This window comes from Notamacropus eugenii, chromosome 6 (assembly GCF_028372415.1).
Source record: "Notamacropus eugenii isolate mMacEug1 chromosome 6, mMacEug1.pri_v2, whole genome shotgun sequence".
In the NCBI taxonomy this organism is placed as follows: Eukaryota; Metazoa; Chordata; class Mammalia; order Diprotodontia; family Macropodidae; genus Notamacropus; species Notamacropus eugenii.
This window is the reverse complement of record NC_092877.1, coordinates 102920530-102945030: the sequence shown is the minus strand read 5'-3', so window position 1 is coordinate 102945030 and position 24501 is coordinate 102920530. Positions and strand designations below refer to the sequence as shown.

Genomic DNA, 24501 nt, shown 5'->3' with positions numbered 1-24501 from the left:
ACGTAAAAAGCTTCCTTAACCTTTAAATTAAAAGTACACTGAAGTAATACTTCATTTTTGAACCTTTGATTGTAAGTTTTTACTGGACTAGTGGCTTTGATTTTTGTGTTGGACTTTTTAAATTATCTTAAATTCTTTTAAATCTTTTATTAATTGAGAATTATTCTGATTTATACATTCTGAATTATTAATAGGACCTGATATAATGAAACTTTGACATAAAATTAACTTCACCCCTGGTTCTTATTCATAAAGTTTTATTTCCACTATGTCTAATGAGTTCATAACATCTTTTATCATCATAATATCTTTATTATCTTTTATCATTCATTAGGACTCTCAAAATGATGCAATAGAAGTCCTAAAAATGACCCAGAACTTTGGAATTAAAACTTTCTAGAGTTCACTGATAGTTACACTTTTAAAATTATTGAGAAATTTGATGTTTTGATTGTTGCTCTTTAAAAACCTTAATGGACTTAAATGAAGGAAATATATTTTATGTTAAAAGTTTTATTGCAAAATATGATAGATCCTTTTGCCCCCAGAAGTATGAAATAAACCTCAGTGTCTACAGGCACAAAAAGACTGTTAAGTTACAGACATGTTCATTTGTTTTGTTATTGTTACTGTGGTTGTTTCCCAAGAGGGGTTAAGGATTTAATACATCCAGCAGCTGTGTTACAGGCTAGAAGGGTTTTTCAAGAACTCATCAGTTCTGTCCCGTGTCTCTGGGCTGAACTACTCTGTGAAAAAAAAATGTGAATAAGATTAAATATTAATTTAATAATCCCTTACAGTTATTTTATTCCAAAAACATGGTAGATCCTTTCAGCCTCTATGGCAGAGAATAAACCTAGTGCCCCCAGGTACCCTGTAAAGTTACAGACCCGCTGCTGATCTACAGTGGTTGGGGAATTTTCTACCCCAGAAGTTCTTATGAAATTGTAGCTTTACAGCAAAGAAAATTTTGTTTCTAATAACTATGGATTTGTGTTTAAACAAAAATAGCACAACATATCACTATTATAATAAAACTATTCTATCTGAGGTATGTTTAAGAACTATCTGGTAAACTTGCTAGAGTTCTGGGGAGTTGGCCGTGTCAACATTTCCCAGCAGGTGGCAGTAACACCCTGTTACTGTTCCGTTTTTCATTCTAAGTGGAGATAGTGTTATTCGGAACTTATTTTGATTTAATGAATGTGGTGCAAATATCACCCCCAGCATCAGCTAAAACAGATTGATCTTTGAGTATATCCCTATTGTGCAGTTAGAAGCTAACAGTTCTGAGTCCTTTAAGCATGAGAAGGGTCTCTCTGTTGTTCCTGATGAGGTTCTTTCTTTTCACAGGTGTTAATGATTTTATACCTGATTACCAGCCCTCCCCCATGACAGACTCAGGGCTTAGCTCAAGTTCTACCTCTTCTAGCATCAGCCTAGGAAATAACAGCTCGGCCATTTCACAGCTGCACACCACCCTCCTAAACGAGGCAGACATTTCAGTAGAGCAGGATGAAAAAGTAAAAACGCTCATGGAGTTCATTACCTCAAGGTAATATTTGCCATTCTTACCGTTACAGAAATGTGTTTGTTAAATAGCTCTAACATTTTGACCCCCAGTTGGTGTTTGCTAATTGATGTTTATTTGAAGTACACAGGTATGTATGTATTACTCTCATTTCTAAAAGTAGACGATGTGACCTACAGATCTATTACAATACTACTTTAGCATATGAGCTGCCCCTCCCCCCAAATTAGAGGAATGAGTAAAATAGATGTTGAAAATTCCTTTTTCAGTAACCATATCATTAGTTACTAAGCAAACATTTTCAGTATCTGCTATAATATGTAAGTTTGATCCTAGACTGTAAAGGAATTTATAGTCTAGTCAGAGAAATAAAAACTTCATTAACTAACAATATAGAGTATTTGTTTACTTACCATTTTTACCTCACTAAAAGGATTTGAGGTTACTTAAAAAATTCAACACACAGAAAAGGAAAGTTAAAAGTAGCAGTGTAGCTCACATTCATCTAGTATTTTACAATTTAAAAGACACTTGCTTCACAATCAACCTATAAGATTTACTTAGTAGTGCAATTTTATCATGTCCTTTTGATGCATGAGGAAACTGAGGTACAAAGACATTAATTCATTTTCCCCTGTTTAATGTCAGAATCAAAATTAAATAGGACAGAATACATATTATCATGTATGGCATGAATTAGTTATTGCAATTACACACTTAATTTAGATCCAGGTTTCTTGGTAAATAAGGGGAAAAAGGAAATGGTTGGATTTTATAGTTTTTATTATTTGATTAAAGGAAACATAATTTGGTTTCAGTAGACAAATTTTTTCTTAACATTGAATGTAAGATAAATGATAGTTCAATACAGCAAAATAAGAGATGGGACAAGATAATAAATTAAGCCCATATTGTTTGTATCAATACAAAGTGTATAGTTAAATTCAGGGTAGTTTGGGAGGGACGACTCTAAGAGTTTGTCATCAGAAAAGCCTTCATGCGGCTAATGGTGTCTGAGCTGTATCTTTTTTTTTTTTTTTGACTGAACCTATCTCTTTTTTTTTTTTTTTTTATTTTGTAATGTTTAACAATCACTGCCATACAGTTGCAATTTTATCCCTCCCCACCTACTCCCCACTACCCCCCTCCCTCCCCACGACTGCATACAATTCTGTATAGATTCTACATATACTTTCCTATTGAGTATATTTTCACTATAGTCATGCTATGTAGTCAGACTAAGATAAATGAAAGAAATCGTATAACAAATCAGAACATGATACACAAACACATACACATACACAAACATGATCTGCTACAATATGTGAGTGACTTCCATATTTCTCTCTCTGAGTGTGGCAGGCATTTTGCCTTGAGATCCTCCATTGGGATTTTTTTTTTTTTTTTGGTAAGAAGTTCTTGTGTTATTACAAAAATCTAAGTCTACCAGAAAAAACTCTCACACACTGTGGTTGTTGCTGTGCATAAAGTTCTCCTGGTTCTGCTCCTTTCACTCAGCATCAGGTCATATAAGTCCTTCCAGGCCTCTCTGAAGTCTTCTTGTTCATCATTTCTTATGGCACAATAGTACTCCATTACATTCATATACCATAATTTATTCAGCCATTCCCCAATTGATGGACATCCCCTTGACTTCCAGTTTTTGGCAACTACATAGAGTGCTGCTATAAATATTTTTGTACATGTGGGACCCTTTCCCATTTTTATGATCTCTTGGGGATATAGTCCTAGTAGCGATATTGCTGGGTCAAAGGGTACTGAGCTGTATCTTAAAGGAAGAGAAGGACTCTGTGAGGTAAATGTGAGGAGGATGGTGTCTCAGCATAGGGGACATCTACTACAAAGATACAGAGATGCTAGATGGAGTGTCATGTGGAAGGAACAGAGAGAAGGTCAGTGACAACCTAGTTTGTGAAATGAACTCTTCCCCCAGTTGTCATAGACTGCTAGGGTATCACACTCTCCCCATCTCTGACTCCCACAATTGTACTAAAATCACACTGGATTCAATAAAATTGCCTTTCTCAGGTCAAAAGAAAATAGGTAAATATGCTTCATAATCACTACTTTAGGATCTGTGATGTTAGGAACACAGGAATTTATTTTATGTTTTATTTACAGAAAAAGAGGGCCTCTTTGGAACCATGAGGATGTTTCTGCCAAGAACCCCAGTATTAAGAGTGCTGAGCAGTTGACTGTTTTTCTAAAACATGTGGTGTCTGTGTTTAAACAGGCAAGCTCAGGTACTGTTCAGAAAATATTTTATAAAATTTCTGCTTTTTAAATTATGAACTTGTTTTGAAAATTAGGATTACTGGTGACCTACTTGATTTGAAAAAGAAAAAAGAAAAACCATACCCACCTACTTAAATTTTAGCATTTTATCTTTTAACATTAGTGTCACCTCTCTGTTATGCCCCATCACCATCAATCCTTTCTTTTAAAAAAAAATATAGTAAAGCAACAGATCAACACATTTCCCATATCTGAAAATGTATGCCTTATTCCACACCCGTAGTTTACTACCTTTCTTCCTAAAGGTAAGGGGCATGATTTATCAATAGTTCCCTATTGATGATAGTCATGATAGGTCCCTGCACTGCCTTGATCAGAATTCTTAAATCTTTTAATGTTTTCCTTTGCATTGTTGTTGTTGTCATCATGTAAATTATTTTCTTGGTTCTACTTACTTTTCTTTATATCAGTTTACATGTTTCCCCAAATTTCTCTGAATTCTTCCCATTATTTTTAATGGTTCATTGCATTTCTTAATAATATTCCATTATGTTCACATGCTATAGTTCAGTCATTCTCTAATCATTGGGCAGTCACATTCCTTCCAGTTCTTAGTAAATTAAAAAGGGCTGTTACAAATTTTTTTTGCATATGTGAGACTGTTCCCTCTGTCTTTGACTTCCTTGGGGTATATGCCTATTAGTGGTAGTACTGTGTCAAAGGATAACTTATGTTTTGGTTATTTGAAATTAAGACATAACTGAGGTATGTATCAAAAATAGTTTTCTTTTAAAAAAAATTTCTACCTAGTAGCAGTAATAGATTTCAATGTACAATATTTATTGTCTTAAAAATAAATAAAATATTGAAGTACCCTTTCAAAACAAAGGAAATACATACTTAAAATTCAAGACTTGTCTTCTTTGATTTGTGTATGATGATTACATAAAATTTGTCAAATTAACATACCAGTATCCATAGGTAATTTTCATTACTGCGTATCATGAAAGAATTGTGTTAGACATACACACATGAGTGTGATGCAATGAACTTGATCAAGGTTCATAATTTCCTAGTGTTTTACTTTTATCATAAAATGCTTTTTAAAAAATCTTGGTTTATGAAGGTAAGTGGGAAGGGTCTCTCACCTGGCTGAGGGGGAGTGTGGTCTGGCCCCAGCCCCAGCACTAGCCCTAAGGCAGCCACAGCCACTGCTAAAGCAGAGGCTGTTTCTGGAGCCCTACGCTCAACAAAGAGCTCAAAAATCAAGTAATTGACTGGGAAAATGAGCAAATAGGGGGAAAAGGAACAGTGTATAGATTCTTACTTTCTCAGTGAAGAAGTATTTTCTTACGTCATTAGTGATGAGGAAGATCAAAACACACACTCAGAAGAAGACAACAAAGGTAAAGCTCCTGCATCCAAAGCCTCCAAGAAAAATATGCAATGGTCTCAGGCCATGGAAGAACTCAAAAGATTTTGAAAATCAAGTAAGAGAAGTAGAGGAAAAATTGGGAAGAGAAATGAGAGTGATGCAAGAAAATCATGAAAAACAAGTCAGCAGTTTGCTAAAGGAGACCCCCAAAAAATGCTGAAGAAAATAACAGCTATAAAAATAAACTAGCCCAAATGGTAAAAGAGATCCAAAAAGATAATGAGGAAAATAATGCCTTAGAAAGCAGAATTGACCAGATGGAAAAAGAGATTCAAAAGCTCACTGAAGAAAATAATTCCTTAAAAATTAGAATGGAACAAATGGAAGCTAATGACTTTATGAGAAATCAAGAAATTATAAAACAAAAACTAAAAGAATGAAAAAATAGAAGACAATGTGAAGTATCTCATTGGATAAACAATTGACCTGGAAAATAGATCCAGGACAGATAATTTAAAAATTACTGGACTACCTGAAAGCCATGATCAAAAAAGAGCCTCGACATCATCTTTCAAGAAATTATCAAGGAATACTGCCCAGATATTCCAGAACCAGAGGCTAAAACAGAAATGGAAAGAATCCACTGATCACCTCCTGAAAGAGATACCAAAAGGAAAACTCCTAAGAATATTGTAGCCAAGTTTCAGAGTTTCCAGGACAAGGAGAAAATATTACAAGCAGCCAGAAAGAAACAATTCAAGTATTATGGAAACACAATCAGGATAACACAAGATTTAGTAACTTCTACACTAAGAGATCATAGACTTAGAATATGGTATTCCAGAGGTCAAAGGAGATAAGATTAAAACCAAGAGTCACCTACCCAGCAAAATTGAGTATCATACTTCAGGGGGAAAAAAATGTAACTTTAGTGAAATAGAGGACTTACAAGCATTCTTGTTGAAAAGACCAGAGCTGAATAGAAAATTTGACTTTCAAATACAAGAATCAAGAGAAGCATGAAAAGAGAAACAGGAAAGAGAAACCATAGGGGACTTATTAAAGTTGGACAATTTACATTCCTACATGAAAAGATGATAGTTGTAACTCATGAGACCTTTCTCAGTACTGGGATAGTAGGAGGGAATGTGTGTGTATGTATATGTATGGAGAGAGAGAAGGCACAGGGTGAGCTGAATATGAAAGGATGATATCTTAAAAAGAAAATTAAGCATTGAAAAGAATATACTAGGAGAAAGAGAAAAGGAGAGGTAGAATGTAGTAAATCATCTCACATAAAAGAGGCAAGAAAGAGCTTTTACAATGGAGATGAAGAAGGGGAAAATGAGGGGTAATAAATTAGTCTTCCTTTCATTGGATTTTGCTTCAGGAGGGAATAACACACACACTCAATTAGGTATGGAAGTTTATCTTACCCTACAGGAAAGCAGGAGGGATAATAGAAGAGACAGCAGAAGAGGTAATGGGAATCAAACAGCTTTGGTAGAGGGACAGGTCAAAGGAGAGAATAGAATAAATGGAGGGCAGGACAGGATAGACGGAAATATAGTTAGTCTTTCACAATAGAACTGTTATGGAAGTGTTTTGCATAACTACGTATGTATAACATATAGAATTGCTTGCCTTCTCAGTGAGAGTGGATGGGGAGTGAGGGGAGAGAATGTGGAACTCAGAGCTCTAAAAATGAATGTAAGGGTTTGTTTTTATATGAAACTAGGAAATAAGATGTATAGGCAATGGGCTATAGAAATCTGTCTTGACCTACAGGAAAATAGAAAGGAAGGGGATAAGAGAGAGGGTGATAGGAAGGACAGATTGGAGGAAAGGGTAATCAGATTACACACTGTCCTGGGGTGGGGGGAGGGGGAAGAACGGGGAGAAAATTTGAAATTTACAGTTTTGGGAAAGTGAATGTTGAAAACTGAAAATAAATTTTTTAAGAAGAACTATTAAAAAATAAAAGTGAAAATAGTATGCTTCAACTTACAAAAAAAAAAAAATCATGGATTAAGTTGTTTTAATACCTGAAGGTTTATTGCTCTGGAAATTAAGATAATTGGGAGAATTTATGATAGAAAAATAAGAGGACAAATACTTTGTGATTTTAAACTAACAGTTTTTAAAAAAACAATTTGTTTCATTTATTTTCACAGCAAGATTTCAATTGGAGCATCATCTTAGCGAAGTTGCTTTGCAAACAGCACTTTCTTGTTCTTCTCGACACTATGCTGGGAGGTCTTTTCAGATTTTCAGAGCCCTGAAGCAGCCACTTTCTGCAAATACACTTTCAGATGTTCTTTCTAGACTTGTAGAAACTGTAGGTGATGCAGGAGAAGATGCCCAGGTAAATGTATTTCAGTTTAATCAGTGTTATAGAGTAGCTATCAGGAATTAATATATTATAGTGAGTTTGTAAAACTGGGATATCAAATGCAGAAAAAACACATTGTACTTTTAAAATTCTAGATACAGTATATTAGCATAACAGCAAGAAATCAAGAATGTTATACACCGTTAAGTGGTGAAGGGATTATATACATAGAAATTCTCATCCTTTCTCCTCTCTTTGAGTCAGGAAAGCTTTCTGAAGATTTTATTGATTTTATTTAATATACTGAAAAAAATTACAGGGTAAAGTGGTTATGGGGAGGTAAGAATTTTTCTTTAAATTTATAGATTTTCTTATTAAATTATTTATTATTAAAAAAATTCTTTAAATTTATGGATATAAATATATTCTGATAATTGGAAAAATCTGAGCTGAGGAAGCAATTGCATAGTGGGGAAATTGGTATGCATACAATTAAAATGACACTTTTATTACCTTGCTTTTAAAGTCAGTTTATGCCATCAGTTTGATAAATTTTTATATCTGTAAAGATCATTACATTCACAAAAATTGAAATCATTTTTGACACTAAATTTTCACTACTTTATAAAGTTTCTACTTTTCTGTCTTAATATTTCATTGTGATTACTTCTTTTATAGCATAATATATTCAAAATTATATTCTTTTATAGGGTTTTGTGATAGAACTCCTTCTCACTTTGGAGTCTTCAGTTGATACGTTGGCAGAAACCATGAAGCATTATGATCTTCTTTCTGCCCTTTCTCAGTAAGAATTTGTCAACCAATAATTTTGTATATAAAAATCATTAACATACTTCATTTTTATTATTTGAGAAATATTACACAATAATTAATTGTATTTTTGTTTAATACTTGATATAAATTATTTTTTTAAAATTCTCAATCTCTAATTTAATATGTATTGCTTGTATAATATGCTTGTATATGTGTCTACAAGAGATAAAAGGATGTTTTTATGATTCATTTAATAGTAGAATTAGTCACATGAAAAAATTAGGAAATCAAAGGACAGTTTTCAATTACTGATTTTCTTTTACATTTTTCTCTTTATAATAACATTGTTCATTTCTAAGTTTGAATAGAATAATTCTGTGTAGACCTTTAATATAGTACTTCTGAAATGTGATTTTATAAATGAAATTTTTTGTCTGGAAATAGATCTTTGTAAACAAAGATTTTTATAGTATATAGTAATAGCAATAATCCCCTACACTAACTGAAAGACTAATTTGGATTAAGAAAAAAATTCTTAATCCCTTCCTCAATACCCTGCAAAAAAGCCTGAAAACTTTGTAATTAAAACAATTCTGTTAGGTTTTTTATTCCTAATGCAGGACAGAAGTAAGTCCCCAGAGAAGGAAAAGTGTAGAATAATAACCTAGAAGATGAGTTTCATGTAGAGAAGTAGTGGGAGAGAGGTGAAGCTGGAAAGGCAGTTTGGAGGACCATACATGCCAAGCTTCTCTTTTTCTGATTTCAGAACCTGTCACTCTCTCCCAACTTCAAAATTCCCTAATCTTTCTTCCAATTAGAAATCAAATTATCTAATTTTATATTCTGGTTAAGTTTTTCTTTTAATTATTTGGCTTTATGTGATTTTGTTTTTAATGTATAAAAATCTGTCTCCTTCTATATTCTGGATCCTTTGTCAAGCTAAGGTAGCCTGGTCCCAATTAGTTATGCAGTTGGCATGCAGCACTTAATAAGTCAGTATGCTCAGAGGTTTGAACCTTTGTTTCCTCAAGTCATTTCATCTTTCACTTGCCACAGTTTGGGTTTAATTTAATAGGCAGGGGAAAGCTTTTTTTTTTAAATTCTTTTGTTTTTTAGAAAGATTGATGAGATTAATTTGGCAGTGATGTGTAGGATGGAACTGAAGTGGGGAGAAACTGGAATAGGGAGGCCAGTTAGGAGGCTATTTTACCAATTTTGGCATAAAATAATTCAGTCTTAAAGTAGGGCTGTAGTAGAACTTAACAGGGGGATGGATTGAGACCCATTAGGAGTTAGAATTAACAGGAATTTGAGGAATGGGCAGTGGGGAATGAAAGTTACTATTGGGATTTTGAGTGTTAATGTCATCGGTAAAAACAGGAAATTGTGGGGGGGAAAAGAATTTAGAGAAGATATTAATTGGGTTTGTAGAATAAGCTACAATTAGGTTGTTTAGTGCTGCCTAGTAAAAGTAGACCTAAAAAGATTCAGACCGAGGACACAGTTGGTCATATATACAAAGTAGCATTCTGGTTTTTAAGTAGTGTGATTAAGTATCATGCTGTTGCAGAGAAAATAAAAAGAAATTTATCCTTGAGCCAAATATAAGCCCAGTCAAGGAAAGGCATGCCAGAGGGAAAGAGAAAAGGCACCTTCTTCTCCGTTTTAAAGAATCTGTTCTTGATTCGTTAGTTTGGGTAACTTTTTGTTAGGACACTATCTCAATTAATGAAGGTTTTAAAAAATATATATAATTTATTTATTTTTAGTTTTCAATGTTCACTTACGTAGATTTTGAGTTTTACATTTCACCCCCTCGTCCTCTCCTGTCCCCAACATGGCGTGCAATCTGATATAGGCTCTACTTGTACTTTCATATTAAACATATTTTCACATTAGTCATGATGTAAACAAAGATAAGAACTAATGGGGGAAACCGTGAGAAAGATGACACAAAACAACCAAAGAAAAGGAGCAGACAGTCTGCTTCCATCTGCATTCAGACTCCCAAGTTCTTTCTCTAGATGTAGATAGCATTTTCCGTCATGAGTCTTTTGGAATTGTCTTAGGTCCTTGTTAATGCAAATTTTTTGCTAGAAACACTAATTATCATGACAGCATTCATATAGTGTTTTAAGATTTATAATCATCATTCCATCCATGCATCTCATTTGATCTTCACAACAGTCCTGTTAGGTAGGTGTTATCATTATCCCCATTTTATAGATGAGGAAACTGAGGCTGAGAGAGGTTGACTTCCTCAGGCCTAAGACCACACAGCTAGTAAGGCTGAGGCAGGATTCAAACTCTGCTTTTCCCGAGTCCAAATCCAGTTTTGCCACCTAACTCCCCTACTTTGTAACTTAGAGAGTTACTCAGAGCTCTGAGGATTGAAGTGACTTACTTGTGGTCATTCAGCCAGGATGTGCAGGCAGGACTTCTCCCCAGCTTGTCTTGACTCCACTGCCAGCCTTCTATCGCTGTTTTCATGCTTTGGGGAAATGTATTTCTTGATATGAAGGAATTTAACATCCTTGAGCAAACATTTATCTTTTTAGACATACACAGTTCTTCCTGATGTAGATTTTGAGACTATGAGCAAAATTATGATTTACATGCATAACTTATACTCTTTTTGTTTGCTTGATTTTTAGAACCTCATACCATGATCCTGTCATGGGAAACAAGTTTGCAGCTAACAGGAAAAGCACTGGACAACTCAATCTAAGCACAAGCCCCATTAGTAGTGGCAATTATTTGAGCTATTACAGCAATGCAAGAAGTAACTCTTTGAGACTAAGTTTAATTGGTGACCGAAGAGGTGACAGGCGAAGGAGTAACACACTGGATATAATGGATGGAAGAATAAATCGTGGTGGCAGTTTAGCAAGGACTAGAAGCCTTTCCTCCCTGAGAGAGGGAGGAATTAATGATGTGCAGTCCACTACTGACCCAACTAACTTGATGGCCACCATATTTTGGATAGCAGCATCCTTGCTGGAATCAGATTATGAATATGAATACCTCCTGGCTCTCAGGCTACTCAATAAACTGCTCATTCACTTGCCTTTGGATAAACCTGAGAGCAGAGAGAAGATTGAAAATGTACAGAGTCAATTAAAATGGAATACTTTTCCAGGTCTTCAGCAGCTTTTCCTTAAGGGCTTTACCTCAGTATCTACACAGGAAATGACAGTCCACCTCCTCAGTAAACTCATTACTGTCTCCAAATACACTTTGGTGGATCCTTCCCAGTTATCAGGTAGTGTTAGGAATATTGCACTAGTATCTTTATTTTAAATCAGTGGGTGTAAGTTAATCTTTATTGTTGAAATTCATAGTGTTTCTTCTTTCTGATTTTTTCTTAGTAATTAAACATGCTATATTGAATTAGGGCTACTCACTGCAACAAGTTCACTGAGGGATCTCTGTGTACATGTGAGGCTTTTAAAAATGAAGTGAGTTGACCATTTTCTCCTACATATTCCAGTTCTTACACTTAGTAGCAAAGAACTCTCCAGATGGGTAAGCATGTGGTAAAACGTGAAAAAGGAAAGAAGAAAATGGAGGCACGAGGCATAGGGACAAGTGACATTTTTAAAAGAGATATACTTTTTAGCCAAATGGAGAAGGAATTCAAATTTGCATCCAGATTGGGCAGTTCTCTCAATATGGCTCCCACGCAGACATCTTTTTTTTTAACTAGGAATGTTCCTAAGTTTCAAAGTGCTGATTGGTGGGAAGCAGGATCTCATATGTTACCTCATCTTTCAGACTTATACTTTCAGATCATTGGTTGAGGGGATAAAAATATGGAATTAAAATGTTTTCCAGTATATTTTAAAATGTCTTTAAAAAGGCATGTGGAGGGTCTTTTCTAAGACCTTGGGTTGCTCCAGGGCCTTTTGAGCTCAGATGGACACATATGAATTTATATTAGAGAAACAAAATTCAGAGTTTCAGAGATTTAAAAGAAAAAGCAGAACAGAATTACAACTGCCTAAGCATGCAAGTGTTCAGGATAATAGTCAATTAATAGGTGTAAGGGGCTTCCCAGGACGTTCTGCATCTTAAGTACCTGACCAGTACCAAGATAGCCCTGAACTATTTTTAAGTCAAGAACTAACAACTTATGTAGATGCTTGTGGCCTTTTTCCTTGAGATAGTTCATTTGACTGGTAACCCATGTTCTGTAGAAGCATTGATTTACATTTCCCCAGTGAATTTTGCAGATAAAGAATTGTAAGAAAAAAACATGTACATCCTAACATTTCATAGAAACTATCAAGCTACAAAATAAATCATGATAGTAATGGTTTAAGGGGTCCTACAACATATACAAAAGTTAGACTTCAACTTCTGAGCTGACAAATAAGAACTGAAGATAGACAGGAAGAGAAAGGAATATCATTAACCTGGTTTTGAGTTTTTATTCTCCAAAAATGGACAGTAACCTTTGATGTGTGGATTTTTTTTTAATGTCTGTAGGTTTTCCCTTAAATATCCTGTGCTTATTGCCTCATTTAATTCAGCATTTTGATAACCCAACACAGTTCTGCAAAGAAACAGCTGGTCGGATAGCAAAGGTATGTAAATATTGTGATAAAAAATGGAAGCTTTCACCACAAGGTCTTCTGGTCTTCCTTTTAAATCACTTTTAGAACTTTTTCAGTATCCTAATGCTCTTTACCAAACATTTATTATGCATATTTTAATGTCTGAAAATTTTTAATGTATTAACATCTAAACATTTCAAAACTGATAAAGTCAAGGTAAATATTGAAAGAATGGTGGTAATAAAACTGCTGCTTTGACTTCTGTGTTGGTGCAGCAGATAGGAAGTTGTGGTGAATAGTTCCTAAATTTCTCTTTCCATTGTCAGTTTGAATACAAGGTCCCTAAATTAAAAATAAGTATACCATCATATTTATACATCTGTCTGTCATGCATTGTAATCCTGTGGAATTCATGAGAAAGGGAGGCTTCCCATATTTCTAATCAGGACCCTCCCCCGCCCCAACCTTGGCTTGAGTTTATCACTTTGACTTTACTACTTTGAGGCTGGAAAGGAAAAATGATAGAAAGTTGAATAATTGTATCAAGTGGTTTAAAATGCAATGGATAATTTACTAGTCCAAAATTTGAAAGGGTAAGAAAAATAGGATTACAGATTTAGAACTGGAAAGGCCATTATAGACCATCTAGTCCAACCCCTTTATTTTATAGATGAAGAACCTTAGGCCTACAAAGTTTTAAGTGTCTTACCCAAGTCTGCACAGCCAGTGAGTGGCAGGTGAAGAGGACCTGAAATTTACAAATTAAGTCCACAGTAAGTTTTTGAAAATAAATTAGAATAGCTGAGGAAAATAGTAGTGATCAACAACACAAACTTTAAAATTTAAAAACAAAACCAGCAAAGATAAGCTTCAAAAAACAATGAGTAATTTTTTTTAATCAGCTCTAGTTGACAAGTATTAGCTAACAAAATGGAAGTGTACATGTCACTAGGAATACCAAAGAGACATCCATAATTGAATAAATTACAACATCAGCTAAAGATTCTCTGATAAATACAATTGATACTCATACCAAAAGTAAAGGAAGAAATTAAATAACCTGAAAAAAAGGACTCTGCTATGCCAAAAAGATTCCATTCAGCTTGTAAACAGTTTATAGAAACTGAAAATATGAATAAGCAGAATTAGTGTAGAATCTATGTAAGACTGCATGCCATCTTGGGGAGGGAGGGGGAAAATCTAAGATATATGGAAGTGATTGTAGAAAACTGAAAACAAATAAGATAATTTAATTTTTTTAAAAAAAGGGCATATTAATCTGCTCTCCAGTGACTATTCTCATTCATAATTTTCCAAATTAAAATACTCTCCCCCCTAAAAAGATGATTAAGGCTGAATTAATCCTGTATGTAAGGAATCTGGTATCCTGAATTTACACTAGCACAAAAAAAGTAAATTGTAACATATAAACACATAATAATATTTCTAGAGAAATTGAAGGTTTAAAAAGAATGATAATTTAATTGTTGAATAATAGGGCATTGCACAGGAAATAGAAAAGTAGTATTCTGGTCATAATCAAGGAAATAATTAAAGAAAATTTTCCTGAACTAAAAGTCAATCTCACCATGCACATCGTTTTTCTGTTATTTGTGATAAAGAATGTTTATTTCCTTCCTGTTGAGTAGTAAATAACAGGTTCCTCTCTAGATTGTCTTTAGTCAGCAGGAAGTAGATGAGCTTTGGGAAGTTTGGACTGAATCTTTAATTGCTATCTTCTTTATAACTCTTGAGTGGTCTTTGTGCTATTTTGTGAACACTTGTTATGCAAATATCTTCATTTTTAATCTCACCCAAATCATCACTTTCTAAGCACTTTCTGTGCACTTGAGGATCTCAGCACGGGGCCCACTGATTAGGAATGACCTTCGTATACAGGCTGAAAGCTAGTAGTATTATCAAGAAATTCATATTGTCAAGAAAGATAGTTTACTAATCACATTTTGTACCAATAAGTCTAAAATCAATTTCAAAATGATGGTTTTTTAAATGTCACAACTTTTGTTCAGATAAATTTCCTTTTTCATAAAACATAGAATTCTATTATAGATACATATATACAAACACATGACCTTGATATTTAGATGCATGCATTTTCTGTACTTTTTACACACATGTACAAATAATGTGCACATATGGATATATACCCATACATGTGCTTCCAGAAAAGAGAATCAGGAATTTCTGAAAACAGAATCCTGTTTTATTTTCATGTGTGTGAGTGAGAGAGACAGAGACAGAGAAAGAAAGAGAAAGAGAGAGAGAAAGAGAAATTAGGTACTGTAGTATCCTGAATGTAGAGTCAAGAAGACCTGGGTTTGAATTCTGCCTCATACACATACAGGTTAAGTAATCCTGGCAAGTCACAATCATTTTCAGCCTCATCCAAAAGATAGGTATAATCCTATCATATTTCCTTAACCAGGTGGTTGGAGAGGTTCAAGTGAGATAATGTAATACAGAGCATTCTTTATTGACATTTTATATGTCAGCTATTATTTTAACAATGTCTGTCCTTAAGAGAAAACCTAATGTTATTCTTTTGGCAAGTTTTCCATATTCTAAAGTATTTAAATACAGTTGTTACATTTTAAAAGCATTTGGTAGGGTTTCTTTTCATGTACTACAGATATTCTTTTATCTCTTACACAAATAACCAGAAAGCTCAAATATCAGGTTTTTTAAAAAAACATTTTGAATGCTGTTTTTATGAAAAATAGATATTTATGAAATATATGAAAATATGTGTCATTTTAAAAAAACCTTCTAGGGTATTTCATAAGATTACTATAGTCTCTTATACATACCACATCTAGAGTTTATTAGTTGGTAATGTCTACTGATGATGATGACTCTAAAGCATATTATAAGATCTTTAAATACTTTCTTAACCATTAACTACAGTTAATCACTTGACTCTTTTTGGAGAGGAGGAAGAAAGCTGAGACTGGATCTGTTTTATCTTGCTCAGGAAGACTAGAAGTCTAGAAAAGGCCCTGGTCCCAGGGCTAATTGGCATAGAATATTTGTCCTGCCCCATTTCTGATTTGAGTCAGTTTTCTACTTCTTAGGGAGGCTGGAGCCTCACCTTCCCATTCTGTAATCCCTGCTCCTAACTCCCAGGGGCTCACCATATTGATGCATAATGAAAACATTCAATTGGCTTTAGCCCTCAGAACCCAGATGCACAAGTGATCAAACTCACCTCCCCTAGTAGCAGGTTTTATAGGCATATACCACCATCCATGATCATGGGCCTGTCAGTTCACTTTTGAGAGCCTCATTTTTCTCATCTGTAAAAAAAAAAAAGAACACTTTCACTACCTGCTTAATAAAGTTGTTGAGGGGAAGAGTACTTTGCAAATCCTAAAGTTTACATAAATTTGACCTGTTCTATTATTCTGCAAGGATCTCTAATGTCATTTATGTGGGTATTTCTTCCATTGTACGTTACAGTCCCTTCATATCTTCATAAATGTAAAAACCTCTGATAGCTCCTCTGGTTGAAAAATTCATCAACTTGAAGTCATCCTGGTAATATGCTTTTCGGATTGTCCGTGGTTAACACACACAGAGCCAGTTACTAGGCCCATACTTAGAGTCTTTTTCAGTGTAGTAAGACCTGGCAGAATTTTAGTTCTACTGGTATAGCATTTCATTGGCTGTATGATCATGGCTGATTTTCATGCAGGTTGGGGCCCTAGAATGATCGATTTTTAATTCAGTGCTCAGAACTGAATGGGGATTTCTTTAGACTTCCTCAGATGTGACGAAACCCATGAAGGTGCTCTTAGAATTAGTTTATTTCCTTCAGCATCTGAGAAGTTTTAGACTAGAACAGATTTTCTGTGACCATGTTAATGTACACCTGTCCTTTTACACATTAAACACATTAATGTAATCATTTGCCTTAAGTTTAGACTTAAAGTCTTTTGTTGTTGTTAAATGAAATACACTTATTTTCCAGGTCTGTGCAGAAGAGAAATCACCAACGCTTGTCAATTTGGCTCACATGATGAGTTTATACAGTACGCACACTTACTCCAGGGACTGCTCAAATTGGATTAATGTAGTGTGTCGATACCTACATGATTCCTTCTCAGAAACTACATTTAATCTTGTAACTTACCTTGCTGAGGTAAATTTTCCTTAAAATGTTGATCTGCCCATTTAAAATTTTTACATAATTTTTTATTTTAATACATTTTCCTAGCAGTCTTTATTTCTAACTTATATTGAAAGTACTAACTATCGGAAGTCAGCTAATTTGCGGTGTAACTTAGTTGAATGCAAAAAAAAATTGTCTTCTTTTAAAATAGAAAGATGAATGATTTCTTTGACTTCTAGCATGAAAATAATATATAAAACCTCCTCCACCTTCAAAATGGTAGCAAAGTCTTTCAGTGTTCTTTGATTACAGAATTAGATTAATATGTCACAGCTTTAATTCATTCTATAGGAATGTGTGCTGTCTAATGGCTCCTATTAAGAAAATTTTTATCATAAAGCTATTATAAATGCTCCACATTTGAAATATGATTTTAGTTCAAAATGACACAAAGTTACCTTTAGATCTATTTATAATCAACAAAATAAAAATAATAATATATTAATAATAGGTAATTTATTATTACATAATAAAATTTAACATTAAATTAATTAATATTAATAGATAATAAAAGTTATCATGTATTTATTATAGGAAATGCCTAAGCCCCCACCTGTAATTCTGTCTAAAGAGCCCCTTAACATTACAGTGAATACCACTAAGATCTATCAAACAGAAACTTCATTTTTGCAGTTAATTAAGACTATCAGGCCCTTTTTCAAAAGTCTTGATTGGTGACCCAGAATTTCAGCCTGTGTCAGCATCCAGACCCAAGGCTACACATAGACAAGTAAAGATTTGAACAAAGATGGAAGATATTTGTAGTCCTGGTAACAAGAACTGAACTTCTCTATGCACTAATGTCCTCTGCTAGAAAATGTATCATTTCTGTGACACTAATAAACGTGGACAGAGTTATATGTGATTTGCAGTTCATGTTTAAACAGACACTAAATAACCCTATTTAGTTTGGTAAGGTTTTAAACCCAACCAAAATCTACTTCCTAATGGTAATTCCAACAGAACAAGATAAGAAATATGGTTTCACTTAAAAAGCATTTTCTGAGAGATGAAGCAAATATATCACCCCCAACTCCCAGGTTCTTCTTGAATTATCCTAGAATCAAATTGGCTTCTGCAAATCCTCTATCTTGAAGCTCACTTTAAACCAGATATCCTAGGTTAGCTTTACCAGATCCCTCTGTCTACCTCCTGGGACTCCCGAATACAAACCCATATCCATCAAACCACTATCTCTGAACCAAAGTATTTTTCAGAGGTATAGTGAAGGTATAGTCTAAGGCTTGACAGCTTTTATGTTGTCATAGTTCATAGGTGCCTGATGTTTTTATGTGATAACAACATATTTATTTTTTGATCTCTTCCTTCACATATTACACTTAGTTGTGCCAGTTACGATGTTGATTTGTTACTTTAGCCAAACATAAAGGTTTTTAAAAATAGATGTTTTAAAAAAGAAAGGTTGTGAGAGCAAAAATAAACAAAGCCCAGTTCTCTCCTTTTTCTTAGGAGTAATATAATACTCTTCCAAAATGTGGAAACTTAAAACATTATTTCCTATCTGATCCCCTCTGGGTTTATTATATAGCCTGCTCTCAAATCTGCAGATTACCAAATTAAGATAAATGCTTTATTTTAACATCTAAAAGTGTTTAACTCTTTTATTCTTAAATACTGTTATTTTCATCAATCCTAGGCATACACATTGTAAGTAGCTTAATTTTTATTCTGTATTTTTTATAATTTTTATTTGATTTAAATTTTCACAAGCTATAACTATGTAAGTATATTTTCACACATCTTAAACAAGTGCTTTCAGTAAACTCAGTAAAGTAAAAGGAACTTGTCTTAAAACCTGACTAAAGTACAACTTTATCACATTATTTTTAGCTTTTAGAAAAAGGGCTGTCCAGTATGCAGCAGTCTTTACTACAGATCATTTATAGCCTTCTGAGTCATATTGACCTCTCAGCAGCCCCAGTGAAACAATTTAATTTGGAGATCATAAAAGTTATTGGGAAGTATGTACAGGTGAGTCTTCTGATTTGATACTCAGAAAAAGTTTATCTCAAGTACTGAAACATATTTGACCACGTGGAATTTATGATGATTTGACTTTGGCTATACTGAAATTTACCTTTAAACTATTAACAAACTTATTAAGAAAATTGGTATTCAACATTATAGAGGATAAGTTTAATTTAACAAAGAAAGCAGACGTTAACCAGATAATTATGTGGCCTTTCAAGGTTTGCAGATCACTTTTACATGTGCTTATTTGTATGTAGAAAAGCTATTAATCATTGTCTTGACCTAAAATTGTTTGTTTCTCATTTTTATAATTAAATTTTATTTTTTCATGTAACAGATATATTTTCCAACTCCCCTCCCATCAGTGAAAAAATGAAAAACAAAGCCCTTGTAACAAATAGGATGATGATAATGATGATAGTAACATAGATACTGTGTGCCAAGCACTTTATGTACATCATCCCATTTGATCCTCTCAACAACCCTGGGAAGCTGATGCTATTATTATCCCCATTTTACAAGTGAGGAAACTGTGGAAAACAGAGTTTAAGGGACTTACCCATCGTCTCAAAGCTAATACATGTCTGGGGTTGAATCTGAACTTGGGTCTTCCTGAATCCAGTTCCAGTGCTCTGTCTGTCCAGCCATCTTGCTGCCTCCAATACGCATTTGAAGGGAAATGAATACAGTATTTCTAAATATTCTGTAATTAAGGTAGGACAGTTAAGTGGCTCGGTGAACAGAGCACTGGGCTTGGATCCTACGTTTAGATGTGCCCTCATGTACTCGCTAACCATGTAAACCGTTTACCTTGGTTCTTCGTAGAGAAGCAAATAGCAAACCACTCCAATGTCTTTGCCAAGAAAAACCCCAGAAATGGGGTCACAACGAGTTGGACGCAGTTGCAATGACTGAACGGCAAAAACCTACCAGATAGTCCAGGTTCTGGAGCTTTTACTAGAGTTCCCTGTTCTGTAAAATGTAAGGCACAGTTAATTGTGTCTTTTCCTTTTTTTAGCCCTAACCTATGCCTGCCTTTAGAATTAAGAATGTACTGCATAAGAATTCTATTTCTTCACAAAAGAATGTCTTGCTTCTTCTTGAGGTTTTCTTTTTCTTCCTTTAAACAAAGATCTTATCATTGAATACTTATTGCAACTCACTCCAAAGGTGCGCTGGAATTGTAAGGTCCCACTTTTTTAATGCATTTCTTTAGATGATGCCAGCCGTGTACACAATTGTGCCCTTGGTAATCTCTTTAACATTTGGAATAGAACTCTTAATGTAATTTATTGCAAGTATTATCCCTGGAGAAATTTTGGCTTTTTACAAAAAGCTTGTGCATAAATGCCTGGAGCCTAATTACTTGTCTGCAAAATGAGGATTCTTCCTCCTTATTCACAAGTTTACTTAATGTTAAATATGATTATTTACAATAACATTCCCACAATGACTCCAGAATTGTCTGGACATTTTCATTATTGACAGTCATGTACTTAAGTAATCGTCCTTGGGCCAGGACATACTTAATTAAATGGATGACTCAGTGCCACTGCAGCTCTGTTTACATGGCATTGCTTTTTTAAGCATAGAGTTTTTTCTTCGTTGACTAATCAGAATCATTAGCTGAAAAGGCATATAGAATCAGTTGTTTAAGGACAGCTAGAATACAGGAGCCCTGAGAGTGACAGCTCCAACCCCAGAACTACACACCAGTTCTGCTTCCAGTCCAGCCCTTGACCCCAAAGCCATTGTCTGCAAAAGAGAAGCAACTCATGTGAAGCAGAGGCCATTCATCTGAACTACTGTCAATCAAACGCTGCCCAGAGGCCAGGCAAACGAATCTATCTGATGTGGCATGGCCCTCTAAAGAAAAGACAAGAGGTGGCACATGCCAGGCAAGTTAGCCCAGCTCTTCTCCCTTGACTACTATGTTCCCTCCAATCCTTCTGGAGATGTGGCCCCAGACCCTGAAACCATCACCTGGGAAGCATACCCTCTAGCCCCAGCTAGGGAACACTCAGAAAACAGAGTTCTTGCTAACAAAGTCCTTAGCACTATCAAATAAATCAGTGTCACAAATTTTATTGATGAAAATGACATTAAAGAAAAGGTGCTACTGTCACTGTTGCTGCTGCAATTTAGAGACAACGGAACTTGTCCTTCTGCCTGATAGCTGAAACTTTCCGTTTACCATGTTTTCTCCTCCATGAAAGTGGGCACTTTGTATTTGTAACTCCAGTGCTTAGCACAGTGCTTTGCAAATAGTAAATGCTTAATAAATGCTTTTTCATTCATCCATTCTTCCCACGACTGCTAGTGTTTCCTTTCCTTAACAGCCTCATATTTAACTACTTTGTGCTTTTTTGTATTTATTTGCTTTCTATTGATGCTGTATATATTTCGATGTATACTGGTCTCCCTCAATAGAATGTAAATTCCTTTTGAGGAAGGATTGTTTCAGTCTTTGTGTGTATCCCTCATGGATAGCACAGATCTTCATAAACAGTGGTCTCTTAACACTTCTTGAGTGATTGCTTGAAATAAGCATAGGGGGATAACCTGTGCAAAGGTGTGGAGATGAGATCTGGAGTGTTGTGTTGTATTGGGACCAGGAAAAAGGCCAGTTTGAGTAGAACATAATGTGTGTGTTAAGGCTGGAAAGTTAGGCTGAAGCCAAATTAGAAAATACTTTGAATGTCACTGACATTTGTATTTGGCAATGAAGGCTAAAAGGGAACTCCTGGAGCTTACTGAAATGGGAAATGGTATAGTCAGACATGTGCTTTGAGAATTTCACTAGCACACATGAGCATGCCAAAGGATGAAGTGGAGAGGGGTTGGACCTGAGGTGGGGAAACCAACGAAGTCTTTTACAAAGTCCGTACAAGAGGTAATGGGGGCCTGTCCTAGGGTGATGGGCTGTATCAGCTGAGGGAGAAGCAATAAATGCAGGGGAGGTCTAATTAATAAGAGTTGGCAATGAAGTCACATCTGACTGAAATTTTTTAAAATTCACTTGTGATTATGCCATTATTGTGCTTGTAAAACAAGCATTTCCCAAGTTCCTCTAGAGTAAGATACAAACTCCATTGTACATTAAAGCTTTTTGGGGTGTGACTTCAACTTATCCTTTCAGGCTGGTCACACGTTTCTCTTCTCCATGAACTTGACATTCATTCTGATCAAACTGATCCACTCACAACTCCTTGCATATGATATTCATTCTATCTGGTATCTCTTTTCCTTTACACAGGCCATTTTTTATCACTGGACTTCTCTCCTTCACCTCCACCTCTTGAAACCCTGAACTTCTTTCAGGACTCAAATTAAGTGTCTCCTAAAAGACATCTTTCCTTATTTTCCCCAGTTTTCTCCATCCACCAAAAAAATTACTTTGTATATTTTTATGACACTTCATATTACTTATCCATGTACATGTTGTTTTCCTGAGGGCAGGAAAACTGTTCCACTGCTGTCTTTATATCCCCAGAAACATTGAAAACATTGGAGAAAGAATTTAGTGGACATATTTTACTGTTTTACTGTTTAGTGGACATATGTTTACTGTCTGAGTATTGTAGCCAGAAAGGACTTTAGAAATAATATAATTTAACCTACTTTTATATATTTCACTTTCAATGAGGTGACCAGGTATCTTAGTTTGGCTTAGTCGTGCTGTTTTCAGTTATTTGTACTGGCTGAAAGAAGTAATTAAGGAATCATGATTTTGACTAGGGCCCCTTGAACTTCTTTGTTTTTACTTATAAAGTGTCTTAAAGAGCCAGAGTTTTGAAAGATTAGCAGCTTAGTTTCCACATAAGGCTCTTTAAGTATACACATATGACTTTTAGCTAAATAATAAACAAATGGGCTTGTGTGACTCATTTTCAAAAAATATTGCACTGTCATATATTTTACTGAACAAAATGCTATGTTTACAATAAAATATCTCCCTTGTGATTCCCAGTGGATGGTGAGGTCTTCCAGATGCTCCTTTTTGTTGGTAACATCTTGATTAAATTAAGCACCAAGACATTTCAGATCTTCTTGGAACAAATCTATAATCATCTAGAGAAGTTTGGCTTGTCCATCTACAGAGAAAATAGAACAGAAAGTGGGAAGTGGACTGAAAATGGCAGGGCTTTTTCTTAATCCTAAGCTTCCCATGAAAGCAAAGGTCTATCATTTCGATCTCATATTTTATTGCTCTTGCAATATGGCAGCAAAACATGGAACAGCACTGCCTCTGAAAGAACTCAAAGTGCCCAGCACACTGAATGTGCTGAAGAAGTTCATGGTGCATATAGAGGCAGCCTACAACTTACCCAATGTAACTCTGGAGAAGCGCAGCAGTAAAGGAGGTTGTCAAGGAACTGCCAGCTTCTCTGACAGGAGGAGAAGACAGTCTGGTCATTTGATTAGACAGCAGAAGTAGGGGCAGGAGAGAGTGAGAAAGTGGCAAACCAGAAGGACGTGGACAAGAATCGGACAGAAATCACAGAGCCTTTTGAACATTTGAATTAGTACAGATTTATAAATATATGTGTAATGTAATATGCTTCTCTACAAGAAACTTACCAAAATGGTTCTCCCTTACAAAGTTTCTAGCTCTTGTTCTAGATTAACCCTAAGAAAGGGTCTCATGGTCTAAGTTTTAGGTAAATCTTCAAATTTCAGCAATTTATGAGTTTCCTTTAAAATCTGTCTAAAATCCTACCAGATTGCTCCAGCAATTGGTGTAGAGTGATTAAATCTAGAAACCTCACCCACTAACCTAATTTATGTCCTCATTCTTCTGTAACTTCACTAATCCAACATTTTGGAAACTAATTTCATTAAGAGTATCTTTAATTAAAATACATTTTCAAAAGAAGGAATATAGATATTTAATTATTTGATCCCTTACATGCCATTAGTTTGGTACTTGAATTTCATCCTTTTGATATGTGCTGCATTGTGACTGTTATATGGTATATAGTTTATCTCAAAAGTTTCCTTTGAAAGAGAGGAACCCTCAATTCGAAGTACTTTTTTTTTAATTCTGTAGCAACAAGTTTCCATTTTAACCAATTTTGGATATGTCAACCTGATATCCTATTAAACTCTTTATAAAGGAGTCTACCAGTAATAGATCTGAGAAAAGAAACATTAGATCTCCTTATGCTTAGGCTAAGGATTATCTCTAAGACCATATTTCTTCAGTGTTACACTGAAATGCTGAAAACCCTCTTGAATCTCTTGTAGATAAAATAAGGTTCTAAAATTCTTCCCTCATCGATAACATAACTGATTTGTGGTTGTGCAGATATGTTATGATCAGATTTGGGAGAGCGGTTCAAGTGTGAAAGAATTCACTTAGATGTTCACTGGAGCCAGTGGGAGCTTTATTCCGTGAAAGCTACACAGACCTTGTTAGCAAGAAGCTAATGAAGGGCCTGATATTTGAGGGAACCAGGCTTACGTGGAGGTTTCAAGATGATGATGTAGTTTTAG

General features: G+C 34.8%; 1 protein-coding gene across 8 annotated transcripts in view; it reads left to right on the top strand.

Moving 5' to 3' along the window:
• FRYL (FRY like transcription coactivator) overlaps positions 1-24501 on the top strand; it is a 182491-nt gene that overhangs the window by 125368 nt on the left and 32622 nt on the right. For all 8 annotated transcript variants that reach the window (XM_072620713.1, XM_072620714.1, XM_072620712.1 and 5 more), the window contains 8 exons: positions 1354-1555; positions 3674-3795; positions 7337-7527; positions 8205-8299; positions 10923-11530; positions 12757-12854; positions 16813-16983; positions 18865-19005. In XM_072620713.1, coding sequence (XP_072476814.1) covers positions 1354-1555; positions 3674-3795; positions 7337-7527; positions 8205-8299; positions 10923-11530; positions 12757-12854; positions 16813-16983; positions 18865-19005 — 1628 coding nt within the window. The remainder of the gene's footprint in view (positions 1-1353; positions 1556-3673; positions 3796-7336; positions 7528-8204; positions 8300-10922; positions 11531-12756; positions 12855-16812; positions 16984-18864; positions 19006-24501) is intronic.